This window comes from Monoraphidium neglectum (assembly GCF_000611645.1).
Source record: "Monoraphidium neglectum strain SAG 48.87 unplaced genomic scaffold scaffold00159, whole genome shotgun sequence".
In the NCBI taxonomy this organism is placed as follows: Eukaryota; Viridiplantae; Chlorophyta; class Chlorophyceae; order Sphaeropleales; family Selenastraceae; genus Monoraphidium; species Monoraphidium neglectum.
Genome location: NW_014013469.1, coordinates 22,059 through 34,993, shown reverse-complemented (window position 1 = coordinate 34,993; position 12,935 = coordinate 22,059). Strand labels below are relative to the sequence as shown.

The 12,935-nt window shown below is 66.4% G+C and overlaps 2 protein-coding genes across 2 annotated transcripts in view; one reads left to right on the top strand and one right to left on the bottom strand.

Moving 5' to 3' along the window:
• The window catches only part of MNEG_1566 (Signal recognition particle receptor subunit alpha), a gene marked incomplete at both ends in the record, with an annotated part of 5,843 nt that extends 2,039 nt beyond the window's left edge, over positions 1–3,804 (bottom strand). The window contains 8 exons of the mRNA XM_014049956.1: positions 217–299; positions 727–832; positions 1,107–1,250; positions 1,491–1,596; positions 1,864–2,156; positions 2,390–2,855; positions 3,225–3,331; positions 3,601–3,804. Of these exons, the coding sequence (XP_013905410.1) occupies positions 217–299; positions 727–832; positions 1,107–1,250; positions 1,491–1,596; positions 1,864–2,156; positions 2,390–2,855; positions 3,225–3,331; positions 3,601–3,804 (1,509 nt within the window). The remainder of the gene's footprint in view (positions 1–216; positions 300–726; positions 833–1,106; positions 1,251–1,490; positions 1,597–1,863; positions 2,157–2,389; positions 2,856–3,224; positions 3,332–3,600) is intronic.
• Positions 3,805–4,298: 494 nt separating this feature from the next.
• Positions 4,299–11,079, top strand: MNEG_1565 (cell division protease FtsH; the record flags this gene model as incomplete). The annotated part of the gene is made up of 16 exons (XM_014049955.1): positions 4,299–4,305; positions 4,822–5,144; positions 5,382–5,522; positions 5,845–5,961; positions 6,317–6,535; positions 6,789–6,867; positions 7,070–7,251; positions 7,681–7,820; positions 8,052–8,151; positions 8,357–8,497; positions 8,818–8,931; positions 9,144–9,314; positions 9,574–9,677; positions 9,975–10,092; positions 10,400–10,558; positions 10,801–11,079. 16 exons carry the CDS (start codon positions 4,299–4,301, stop codon positions 11,077–11,079), a joined length of 2,394 nt encoding a protein of 797 aa, XP_013905409.1.
• Between the last annotated feature and the right edge of the window lie 1,856 nt (positions 11,080–12,935).

Sequence of the window (12,935 nt, the reverse complement as noted above, 5' to 3'; positions counted from 1 at the left end):
GGGGGGGATGACGGGACAGGGGCTGCAGATGATGAAGCGCGCGGAGCCGGGCGCCGTGTGCGCCATCAACTCCCAAAAGCGGGCGGCATGTTGCAGCCGCTGGCGCGCGGCTCATCGCCCGCAGCGCGTCGCGGCGGTCTCCAGGCAGGCGGCGCCGCGCAATGCACTCGGAAAGCAGGAGCGGCCGCGCGTCGAAACAGGTACGCCCAAGCGCACCCCGAGGCGCATGGCGTGGGTCTTCAGCTGCTCCACTGCGCCGGCGCGGAACGTGTCGCACGCTGCCAGCTGCACCTTGAGGCCTGTTGCGCGGAAAACGGAGAGGCGCGACGGGATGAAAGGCAAGGTCACAGTGGCCCTGGCTATCCTGCCTGGCTTCAGGGGTACTGGTTGAGCACCAGGCTGACATTATAGGAGGCCAGGTCGGCGGCCGCTGGGCTAATCGCCGGGTGTGGACTCAGAGTGCAGGGCGGCTAGCTCAACACGCAACCAAGGCAGGAGAGGCTGCAGCAGCTTTCCTGCAATGCCGCAGCCTCCCAAAGCGCAAACCCCCAACAGAGCAACGGTCCAGTCGACCCTCCGAAATAGCCCTCCCTGAGCCCTCAGATCATCACAAGGAAAGGGAGGCAGGGAGCCACCCCTTCGAAGCACCCCAGTGAAATGTATCAAGCCCCCTCATATGGTCTGCTGCCCAAAGCACATCCGGTCAAACGGTCGAACCCCTCGCACCGTGCTGCCCCAGCCAGTAGGCGATCTTGGCGAGGTTTGTGCTCTTGCCGACACCGTTGACGCCGCAAAACACCACCACGTAGGGCCGCCCCTTGGCGCGCTGGCGCTGCGGCCGTTTGCATGGGAGGGAGGGCGAGAGGCCCGGGGCAGGAGCGGGGCGGCGCCGCAAGGCACGTGTCAGGGCGGTGGCTGTGCCCGGCTGGGGGGCGGGGCTTGTATGCATCTGCCCTGCTGCTGCTGGGATGACCAGTCTCATCAACAATAAGGCCCTAGGCAACCCTCAATCTAGACAGCCAACACTGGCATGTACTGCATGTGTGCGTATGTGCGTGTGTGTTTGAGTGTATGTGTGATGCCGAGCCTGCTGGCAAGCGCCGCACCTGCACGTCGTGCAGCACATCCACCGCCCGCTTGTTGAGGATTCCGGACAGGCTATCCTCAAACGCGCGCAGCACAAAGGTCTTGACGCCCGTGAAGCTGCTCAGCTTCTGGCCCACCAGGCTCTGAGCCACGCTCTCGCACACCTGAGGGCCGGGAGTGGGGGCGCTCGAAAATGTGACCTCGCCCCTGGGCGCGCCGCCGCGGGCGCGCCGCCGCTGCTGTTGCGCAGACGCCGCTGCCTCAGGGGACCATCGCCCCCACCAGGCTGCAAACACAGCCCAGCCACGGCCCCGACGACCCGCCGAACTGGTCCGCCTGCCGCCCGCGCACACGCGAACGCATGCCCTCACGCCGCACCGCCAACTGTCCCCCTCGCGAAGCACCTGCACGGCGATCTCCTCCGCCACGTTGCGCTCCATCAGCTTGCGCTGCATGTCCTCTAGGGCCGGCTGCAGGTCCTCGCGCGACAGCGCGCTGCTGCCCGCCACCCTGCAGGCGCCAGCGTGGCGGTTTGCATGGCGGGGCAGCGCGGTCAGCCGGCGGTCCCGTCGCTTCCGCACACACGGCGCTGCGCTGCAGCGCCGCTTGCGTGACACTCACCCCCCAATGCTGTGACAAGGATGCCACAGAAGGGCGCAAGGCTGGCAAGCCCTGGCCCCGGTCCCTGCCCCAACACACACACACACACACACACACACACACACACACACACACACACACGCACGCACGCGTGCGCGCACGCAGCCTGGCGCCCACCTCAGCGCCAGCTTGCTCATGAAGCTGCCCAGCACGCCCTTCGCCTTAGCAGGCCCCGCCGCCGCCGCGCCGGCGCCCCTGCCGTTGGCGCCCGCCCCAGCCGCCGCGTCCTCCTCCTCGTCGCTCCACTCTGCGCCGTCGTCCTCGTCGTCCTCCATGCGGCTCGCGCCCGCGTCGGCGGGGGGCGCGCCGCCTGCGCTCGCGCCGCCGTTGGCGGTGGCTGCGGAGTAGTCGAGGCGAGGGAGGTCGTCGGCGCTGCCGCCGCCGGCGCCGCCGTTCCAGTGGCGATTTTGCTGCGGGGTCGTGCCGTCGAGGGAGGGCGTTGGCGGCGCGGGCATGGGCATCTGCTTGCTGACAACCGGCATGCACACGTAGCAAAACCTTGGGGTGGCGCGTTGCCAGGCACGTGTTGTTCACGTCCCTCTTGCAGCTGCCGGCGTCTGCCGCCACCCCAGGACCTGACCGGACACCTGGTCCCCGCCGATAGACCCCACCACCTGCCCCCTAGCCGCCCCGGCCCCCGCACCTTCTTCTTCTTGTCGGGCGACGCCGTCTCCCGCTTCTTCTCTTCCTCCTCCTCCCGCGTCCCACGCCGCACCTGCGAGCGCCCCTTGGGCCCGCCCAGCGCCTTGCGGCTCTTCGCCTTGAGCTTGCTGATGTCGAAGCCGCCGCCAGACTTGTTGGCCGCGCCCTCGTCCTCGTCGCCGCTGCTGCTGCTGCCGAGCGGCGTGCCCGCGCCGTTGCCGACGGCCGCGGGCTTTGCCGCCGCGTCATCTGCATCGTCGTCGGCGTCGCCGCTTTGTTGCGCCGCGCCGGCCATGGCGCCGCCGCCGCTTTTGCCGGCGCCGCCGCGCTGCTGGCCGCCTTTGGCGCCGGCCGGGGCGCGCGCGGGGGCCGCGGCGGCGCGGCGCGAGGCGTCCGAGCGCGCCTCGCAGTCTTTCAGGGTGGCCTCAAACGTGCGTGTGAACGCTGAGTAGTCATAGCCGCCGGGCCTGCATGCGTAGGCATGCGCCCAAAACCAAGCGCCGCGGCCTGTGAGATGCCGGTGCCCATGCTTTTTCTGTTTCAAACAGTGCTTTGCTGAAACACACACACACACACACGCGCGCGCACGCACACACACACACTCTCTCTCTCTCTCTCTCTCTGTCTCTCTCTCTCTCTCTCTCACGTGCGCAACACGCACACAAACAGACACACTTGCGCATGCACAAACTTGCACAGAGCCGCCCAGCATGCACATCGCCCACCCCCTTGCCAACCCCGGCCGCATGAGTAAAGTAGAGTACAGTGCTTCTCGGCGGACGGCATCGCCCCTGGCGCCCTCCCCTCAAAAATACAGGGTCCTTGCTCCCACTCACTTGTAGTGCTCCGTCGCGAAGGCGTCCCTCACAGTGGCCAGCAGCTCGTCAACGTACAGCAGCGACAGCGTGCGCTGGTAGGCCGCCACAAACACCAGGCCGAGACCCTGTGGTGGCGGCAAGGAAGGGAGAGAGCCAGGGCAGGGGGGGCATGTCATGGGGCCGCAAGCTGGTTTTCATGCAGGCGTGCATCCTTGCGTGCACGACGCCTGCATTGCCCTTGAACAAGAACCAGTGGGCGCCCATGCATGCAGTGAAGTGGCTTGCATGCAGAGCTCCTGCTGCACTGAGGTGGGAGAAGCCGGATGCAGCAAAGCTTGCAAGCGTGTCCCAGGCCCCAAAAGCAGCGCTGCCGCCGCCGCCGCCGCCGCCGCACGTTGTGGAACGTCCACTTGAGGGACTGCGCGGCGCCGGTCTTGGGCTGGTACGTGAACGCGGCGTCTGACGCGCGCTCCTCCAGCAGGCAGCCGCGCACAAGCGCGTTGAGCGCGTCGATGGGGCTGTGCTTCAGCGCGGCCGTGAACTGCAGCGTCCACAGCAGGGCGCCGCCCTTTGTAAAGATCGCAAAGTAGTCGAGCATCCCGCCTGCTGGTCGCGACCTAGTTTATGATGCGAGCAGCGTGATCGAGCTGTCTGCTGCAGAGGTGTGACCTGGGTGGTGCACAGGTGGCGTACAAGGCGCCGAGCACCAAGCCGTGAAGCCTGCAGCCCTCTGCAGAGGCTGCAGCAGCAGCGGCAGCAGCAGCGCCGCGCAGGTGCGTCCTGCGGCGCGCAACGTGTTGCAGGAGAGCTTGTTGAACCTCGGATCGTCTTTCAACACCGTTGCATGGCCCGCGGGCCCCAGAGAGAGCTGCTTTGGTCTGCGTTCCGCTGCGAAGACACCCTGCCAGCGTGCCGCTTTGGTTGGCTCCACCCAGCGGTCGGATTTCTAGCTTGTCCACAAGATCTGGCTAACAGCCAGCTTCGCGTGCACACGCACCGGTGCCCTTCGTGTAGAGGAGTGTGATGCTAGGCCAACCAACCCAAACAGACCGGTTTCACTGAAGTGAACGATTTAACGCCAGGTGTATCCAAATGTATGGTGCGTTGTGCAGAGGGACGCCAACGCAGTGTTTTGCCGGAACCAGCACCTTCGCCCCAGCACAGCACCGACCCCAAGTGAGGAAGCGACACACCCGGGACTTTCCAGTCCGGTTGCCTGTCGCCTTCCAAGAATATCACGACCCGCGACATCTGAACGTTTTGCCGACGCTCCGTTTTGCGCTCTGTGCCGTAGATCGGGAACCATCAAATCCACACCACTGCTGGCAAGGGCTCGTATCTGTCTCCGCACTGCCGCAGCAGTCACTCATGCGCGCAGTAATACCGTGCATGCGCACGGTGGCCACCCAGGGCCCTACAGCAGCGGCGCCGCTGCGCCCGCTGCGCGTGCCTGTTCTTGCGCGGCGGCGCTGCGCCCCCACACCGCAGCCAAGCGACCCCTATGATGGTCTCCGTGCCCTGCCCGCCTGCCTCGGTCGTCCTGCTACGCTTCTGTGCGCGTCGCGTCGGCCACGGGCCGCGTGTGCGGCCAGCAAGGACCCCGACACTGCCTCAGGTGGCACCAGCAACGGCAGCGCAAGTGAAGACGAGCAAGCATCCGCTAATGCACAGCGGGCGGCGTCGGGGGCTTCAGCCAGCACCAGTAGCAGCAGCACCGTCAACAGCAGCGGCGGCAGCGGCGACGGCGGCAGCGGCGGCGGGCGACGCCAGCGCGGAGGGCGTCCGCAGCAGTCGTGGCTCCAGCGCGCTTTCGCCAACGCCCAGATCAGCCAGCCGTGGCGCATACTGCTCAACGTCGTCGCCCTCTTCTTCCTCGTGCGGCTGTGGCCGGTCGGCGGCCGGGGGCTGGGGGCGCGGCCAGAGTCCATAACACTGCAGGTGCGGCCGCCCACATCAGCATAGGTTTTGCAACTGCTGCCGCTGCAAGCGGCGCCCCAGGGTCCATCCGTGTGACAGAGCCCGCCGTGCATGCATGCGCTCGCCCTTCCAACCAGACGCTGGCGTGGGTGGTGCGATCACCATGCCAGCGGCTGCCCCAAGCCCAGGCCCAGCCGCCGCGCCCCACCCCGCACGGCCCCCCACCAGCTCCACCCCACAACCTTGGCTTCCTCCCAGGTGCCGTTCAGCGAGTTTGTGCGGCGCGTGCGCGCCAACGACGTCTCGTCGGTGTCCGTGGACGGGCTGGACATAAACTTCTCCCTCAAGCCGGACAGCAGCCTGCTGCGCGACCCGCCTGCGGGCGCGGAGGGCGCGCGGGTGAGGGCCGGGGTTTCTCGCGGACTGTTGGGCGCAGTGGCAGGCGGGGGCTGCTGCAGGGGTGCCGATTTCCCTCGACTCGACAGCTGGCTTAGGGGCTGGTCGGGTGCCAAGAGCTCAAGAGTAGCTCGCTGGCTCTCGCAACGCACCGCAGCCGTGACAAGGGCCCGAGGCGCGCAATGTGCGCCGCGCAGTGCTGCGGTCTTCCTGGCGCCAGCTGCGCTCCACGTCAGCTTGCAGCACCTTCGTGGCCCCATCCGCCTCCTATCGACCCTTGCTTTTGCGCTGTCCCATGCGCCCCGCATCCATGCCGTCACCCCAGGTGTCATTCTCCACGGTGCGGCCCCCGGATTACAGCCTGCCGTACTCAGTGCTTGAGGGCAACGGCGTGGCGTTTGGGGCGGTGGACAAGCGCGGCAACTGGATGCTGTCCGTCATGGTGGGGCACCGCGTGGCGCTCGCGGCGGCGCGTCGTGGGGCTAGGGGAGGCGGTGTTGGGGGGGTAGGGGAGAAGGCGCAGCGGATGGTTGGACGCTGCAGCAGCTGCGTGGTATCACCGTGCATGCTGCGGGGCGGCCGATCTGTATTCAAATCTCGGCAAACGAAGGCACACCGGCAGCTTCTTGCAAGTCCTCCATGACTCAACAGCTGCCCGTGTGCCTTTTCTTGCTGTTGCCTCGTGACTCAACAGCTGTCATGAAACAACAGCTGCCTGCTTGTCTTCTTTTGCCGGGGAGTCTGTTGGCCCCAAGTCCCCCACCCACCAAGCCCCGCGCTGCCGTCTGCACCGCCAGGTGTATGGGCTGTATGCGGTGCTGTTTCTCAGCGCGCTCAACCGCCTGCCAATCAAGCTGCCCGCCAAGGGCACCGGCCGCAAGCACCGCGGCGGCGGCGGCGCGCGCGGCGGCGGCGCGGGCGCGGAGGGCGCGCGGCGCGGGGCTGGCGGCAGCACGGTGCTATTCGCTGATGTGGCGGGGGTCGATGAGGCGAAGGAGGAGCTGCAGGAGATCGTGGTGCGTACGTTGACCAGGGGTTTGACCGGGGTTTGACTGCATTGTCTTGCACCCTTGATACCAATGCATTGAAGTGGTCGGAGTTCAGCTGAGCGGTATGGTCTTGCCCCTTGAAGCTGGCGCGGACGCAGCTCAAGCATTGGCCAGCTTATCAGCAGGGCCGCAGTGGATGCCTCTTTGGACCCTCTGACTTTTATGGTCCCCGCACTTCCCTGCGCCCCTTCCCACCCCCACTCCCTGGCGCGAACACCAGGAGTACCTCAGGGCTCCCGAGAAGTTCTCTCGCCTGGGGGCGCGCCCGCCCAGCGGCGTGCTGCTCGTCGGGCCGCCAGGTCAGCAACTGCTTGACACCCCTTGAAACCCCCACCCCGCGCACCCCATGACGCCGCCGCCCCACCTCCTGCCGAGGCCCTTTCCTTCACGCCGTCCTGGCCCACCCCACCACATCGTGACGTGACACCCTCTGCGCCGCCCAAACCTCTTGCCGCGCATCCTCCCGCCCCCAAACCGCGCCCGCGTTGCGTGTGCTCGCAGGCACGGGCAAGACCCTCTTGGCGAGGGCCGTCGCGGGCGAGGCGGACGTGCCCTTTTTCTCCATTGCGGCATCCGAATTCGTGGAGCTGTACGTGGGGATGGGGGCGATGCGCGTGCGGGAGCTGTTCGCCAACGCGCGGAAGGAGGCGCCCGCGATCGTGTTTATCGACGAGATCGACGCGGTGGGTTGTTTTGGGAGCGTGCACCGGGTTTGAAATGTGCACGTTTCGGCTGTCTATGTGCACCAAAAATTGGGCGTGGCAGTGGGGGGCTGGTAGCGGCACAGCGTCTGGTTGGTGCGTGGGGTACAGGAAGGGCCTTGGACTTGCAGGGTAGTTGCGAGAGGCCATCGCATACGTGTCTTGAGTTGTCGGTGCAGTTGAGGCAGCCGGGTGTGGCGCGAGGCAGCCGTGGCACCCGGGCAGCAGTGAACGCGCTCTCTGCGCGTCATGGGCGCCAACGCAGCCCGCGTCGTGCCATGCGGCCTGCGTTCCCTTCTCTCGCAAGCCCACGCGCGCTCTGCCTCGGCCAATGGACCATCAACCAACCAATTAACCAACCAACCAGCCAACCAACTGATCAAGTGACCAACCAACCAACCAACCCACCAGGTCGCCAAGGGCCGTGACAGCCGCCTGCGCAGCGTGGGCAATGACGAGCGCGAGCAGACGCTCAACCAGCTGCTGACAGAGCTGGACGGCTTTGAGACCGATAAGGACAACGTTGTCATCTGCATCGCCGCGACAAACAGGTGGGGGACGCTCAACACTTGTTGTGATAAAGGCGTGGTACGGTTATTGGTCGCTGCGACAGGGGCGTCTTTGGGCTTCTGAGGGCCCAGGGCCCCTGGCGCGTCGCAGCACGCTCACGAACTGCCATGCAGCGGCTCACCCACCAGGGCTCCCTCTAAGATCTCCCGTGGTTTAGTATATGTTATTCAATCCACCCCTCGAGGCTCCCCTGTCTGACCCGCCGACCCCAGGCCTGACGTGCTGGACGCCGCGCTGCTGCGGCCGGGGCGCTTTGACCGCCGCGTTCCAGTGGAGCGGCCCGACAGGCTGGGGCGGGAGCAGATCCTCAGGGTGGGCGCTGCTGTGCTTCCTTGGTGACTGGGAACAGACTCAGCACGTACAAAAACTGCATTCCTAGTTGATCCGAGGTTGCCCCTGCCCCTCACCATATGGAAATACGACGGTTGTGGCCGCGCTTCTTAGCCGGACGCTGCCTGATTCTCGATGCAGCGTGACTTACCGCTCGCTGTTGGCACCGGGCCCTCACCGGTCGCAGGTGCACCTCCAGCGCCGGGGGCTGCCGCTGTCGCCCGAGGTCACGCCATCATCCATCGCGGCGATGACGACGGGGTTCACGGGGGCGGACCTGGCCAACCTCGTGAACGAGGCGGCCCTGCTGGCGGGGCGCCGCAACAAGGTGGGCACCGGCCGCAACGCGAGCCCTAGGACAGCGCATGTGCGGCGGCGCTCTGGTGACCCTGCATCATCGTGGGTGTCAGGGGTTTGCGACCACGGGAAGGGTGGTGCGCGCGTAGTTTGTGCCTGCTGTATTGCGTTCCTCTCACCATGCTGAACCATGGCTGCAGGCGCTCTCGTGTACAACAATATGTCGGGTGCATCCACGCACGCACGCTTGCACACAACAAACAAACACACACACACACACACACAAACACACACATACACACACACAAACACACAAACACAATGGCAAACGTCCCTTCTCACGGACCCCAGTCCTTGGTGGGTCCCGAGGAGTTTGATGTGGCGGTGCTGAGGGCAGTGGCGGGCATCGAGAAGAAGCGCTCCATCCTGGCCGGCCTCGAGAAGGAGGTGGTGGCGCGGCACGAGGTGCGTTTCCAGTGCAGGGTGCAAAGTCTGGTTGCATCCAGAGAGGAAGTGGGGCCCGGTTGAATCATTTGGTCGCAAAGGCGGCGGCGCCGGCGCCTGTGCGGTCTTACACGCGGGCCGCTACGGCGGTGAAGCCGGGCGTCTCATGGTGTCGTCCCATCGGCGCTGGTCCCGGCTCAAACTTCTGCACATCATATTGCGTGCGCTGCCAGGTCGGGCACGCCCTCGTGTGCACCGCGGTGGCGCAGCTTCTCCCCGGGTCCCCGGAGGTGGAGAAGCTATCCATCATCCCCAGGACTGGCGGCGCCCTGGGGTTCACCTACTCGCCGCCCAAGTCGGAGGACCGGGCGCTGATGTTTGACCGGGAGATACGCGGGCAGCTGGTGGGAAGCTGCAACGGGAAGAGGCCCGAGCGTTTGGCTGTCAGTCAAAAATCCCGCACTGTTGCAGTCTGTGCTCGCGCATTCTTATTGACTTCGGCCCCTTGGGGGTGTTGTCGCGGCTGGACGCATGGGGCGCAGACGAAATGCACCCACATTGCAGCTGGGTTTGTCGAGTGTTCAGGCGAGTGGCGGCCCACCTCATTCCCCTCCCCCCCATCAACCCCTCAAAACGAAAAAAAAAAAAAAAAATTCTCATCAGGCCATCCTGATGGGCGGCCGCGCGGCGGAGCTGCTGACCTGCGCCGCCGTCAGCACTGGCGCCGTTGACGACATCCGCCGCGCCACAGACCTCGCCTACAGGAGGTGCGGCCGGGCACACTGCTGCAAGGGCGCACTGCCGCAAGGGCCCCCTTTGTGTTCCTTCGGCAAAGGATGCGCTCCGGTGCAACGCCAGCCACCCTCCTGCAAGGAGCACGTGCACCTGCTGTCGCGTACAGCGGGTGCACGTGCTCCTTGACGCACAGCCAGTGCGCTCGCCTGTCTGGCTTCACCCGTGCTCACGCTCAACCCCGCTTTCGCTGTGTCTGCCCCTTGCGCTTTGTCCTTAATCTTGCTCTTTGACGTGCCTTCGCCTTGCCCCTCCTCCCCACACCTCATCAGTGTGTGCGAGTACGGGCTGAGCCCTGCAGTGGGGCCCCTGAATGTTGGCGTGCTCTCGGCGGGCGGCGGCGACGACGGCTGGCTGTCCGTCCGGGACTCGGGCGACACCGGGAAGCTGGTAGGCAGCTGCCACAAATTATCGGAACTGGGGCAATCGCGTTTGGTCTGGCAACCAAGCTGGGTCCTGTCGTGGCGGCAGGGAGGCTCCGGCTCCGCATGCCTCACCTGGCGCACGCCTCTGCATTGGGCTGCGTTGTGCGCTGACGTCTCCGCGCCCTGCGGTCGCCGTTCCCCCTTGCGCACGCTTTGATCAGCCAGTCCCCCTGGCTGGGCTGGCACGTCAAGCCGACTCAACAAGTCAGCTGATTCTGCCAAGGGTTATGGCGCGCCCCTGAACCGCTCGGCCCGCCCCTCATCGCATTTAGGTGGAGGTTGAGGTGAAGGGCCTGCTGGAGGGTGCCCTCGCGGCTGCCCTGGCGGTGACGTCATCGAACCGCGCGCTGCACGCGGAGATGAGCGAGCGGTTGGCGGCGGACGAGCGGCTGGAAGGGGCGCCGCTGGCGCGCGCGCTGACGGGCGTGCAGGTTCGTGCGCCTGCGCCGTCGGCGCTCGCCCCGCGGTGGCGGGTGATCTATTGCACCAGTCCACGCGCAAAACTTGATGCAATCTGCAGAGCGCGAGCGCACCTGAAAGCGGGGCGTTGCTGGGTGATCCAACACGGTATCTTAGGTACTCATCGCGCCCATGCGTCAAGGATGTAGAATCAATGGCTGACCTTCAGCGACCGCCCCTCCACCACTACCCCGGCCGCGCCGCGCCACCCCAGGTGCCGGACGAGCTGCTGCGCTTTGTGCTGTATGGAGAGCTGCCCGTCCTCGACATCCCGCAGCACCAGGCCCAAGCATCCCCCTCGCCGCGCAGCCGCGTGACTTCCGGCGCGCCGCCGGTCGCGGCGCTGCCGGGCGCGGCGCTGGAGCTGCAGCTGGCAGCCGGGGCGCAGGACCAGCAGCTGCTGACGCAGCAGCTGCGCTGGCGCAGTCTGGGCGAGCCGGAGGCCGGGGTTCTTGCGAAGGGCGGCGGCGCCGACCCGGCGGCGGCTAGCTGATGGCGGGAGCATGCATTTTGTCGACGACGGTTACAGGCCAATAATGCGGCAGCGCCCATTGCGCTGCGCAGCCGGGCTTCACCCTCGAAATTGATGTTTCGCCAGCCCGCAAGGCAGGCGCACCCCTGCGCCCCACCACAAACTTTCTCAAGATGGCCGGCCGCCCGGCCGCCCGGACGCAGCTGCACACGCGCAGCACGCTGTTTGTTGTACATCGAACGCGGCCTTTTCACCACAGGGGGGGCGATGGGGCACCGATCAGATTTTTTGACTCGCCGCGTTGTTTTAGTACAATTGGCAGCCTCCCTGTCCGTTGCGGCTCAGGGCTGGTCCCCCTGCCAGCGTGGGGCAAGTGCGCGCACGCACTCGAGCCCGCTGCATCACAAGCAGCTGTCCTGCCACTTTTGCCGCCCCTGTTGCTCTGACTTTCTGATCCATATATTTTGTAGCGGCGTCCAGGACCGATGAGCCGCCGTACCCCCGTTTGATCCCTCAATATTGTGTTGTAACACCTTCGATGCCCTCATGCACACGTTGCAAACTCCGCAGCCGCTATGCATCAAACCCATGCAGCCAAGGGCATGCTGCTGTGACGGATGGGGACACCCTCACGCCCTCGGCCTGTCGTCGAACAGCGACAGCACGCACTTTGCAGGTCATCAAGACAACCCCAACGGCCCGACGACACGCACGCGTGTCTGCTTGCCCTGCTGCGCTGAGCGCGCCGCCCTGTCCTGCTGCAGCGCCTTGCACTCCTGCCGGTGGCCGCCCTTCCAATGGACGCGCTGGCTGCAGGGTGGGGCGGAGGGTCGCAGGATTGGCAGGCAGCAGCGGCAAGGGGCCGGCCATGCATCACAACCAATACGTATCCACGCGAGCTGAGCAGCGGGGGCTGCATCCACAGCGCCAATTTGCGAGGTCAGACCTGTACAATCCGGCTGCAGCTCACCACGCCTGGCTGCAGTAGCGCAGCCCCGGCTTGCGGCAGCCGCTGCACAGGTGCGGGCGCTGGCCGTCCGGCCCCTGCGCCTTGCCGCACACGCTGCAGGCATGCGGCTGCGGGTCTGCAGCACAGCTGGTCTTCCTCGCTGGAACACTGCCGTCGTCGGCTCGCGCCTCAAGGTCAGAGGTCGCTGCCACATCGACCGTGTCTTTCTCGACACTCTCGTCACTTGCTGCCGCTTCAAGGCATGGCACGTGCTCCATCAGCTCGCCGCGCGGCGTGCCCACAACGCAGCCGCCCTCCCGGGCCGCGATCGCGGTCTGAATTGACGCCATAACGGTCAAAGCTTTGTCGTCATCAGACGGCGGCGTGCGGCACAGCCTCCGGAGGATGCCCATTTCAGGCGCGTTGTACACGTTGGACTCCGCGAACAAGCTGCGCCGGGGCGCCACACGGAGTGAGGAGCTGTTGAGCCACCAGACGAGCCGGCGCTCAAGCGCAGACACCAGGGCCGGGCGCAGTGAGGCGTCCGTATACAGCGCGGCCGCTGCCTGCTCTCGTTCGACTGTCAGCTGGTCGAGCAGCGCGGCCACGCTGAACGCCGCGGCCGTGCAGTTTTCGGTGCCGCTCAGGACGCAAAGGCCCCTCGCGAGCGCCGGCAGCGCAGCGTCGGGGAATAACCTGCACAGCGATGTGGCACGGGCAACTCTTCTGTCCAGACACGCTTGTGAAAGCCGCCCGCCGGCGCAGGTGCTGGGCTCAAAGGGCCCGGCCACTGCACCGCTCAGGAACTGTGCTGCCCGTTGCACGAGCTCGGCGTCGCCGGCCTGGAGCGCGGAGACCGCCGCCCGCGCGAGCGAGGGCGATGCGGCGACGTGCTCGGCGACTACGGCGCTGCAGGACGCCAGGTGGG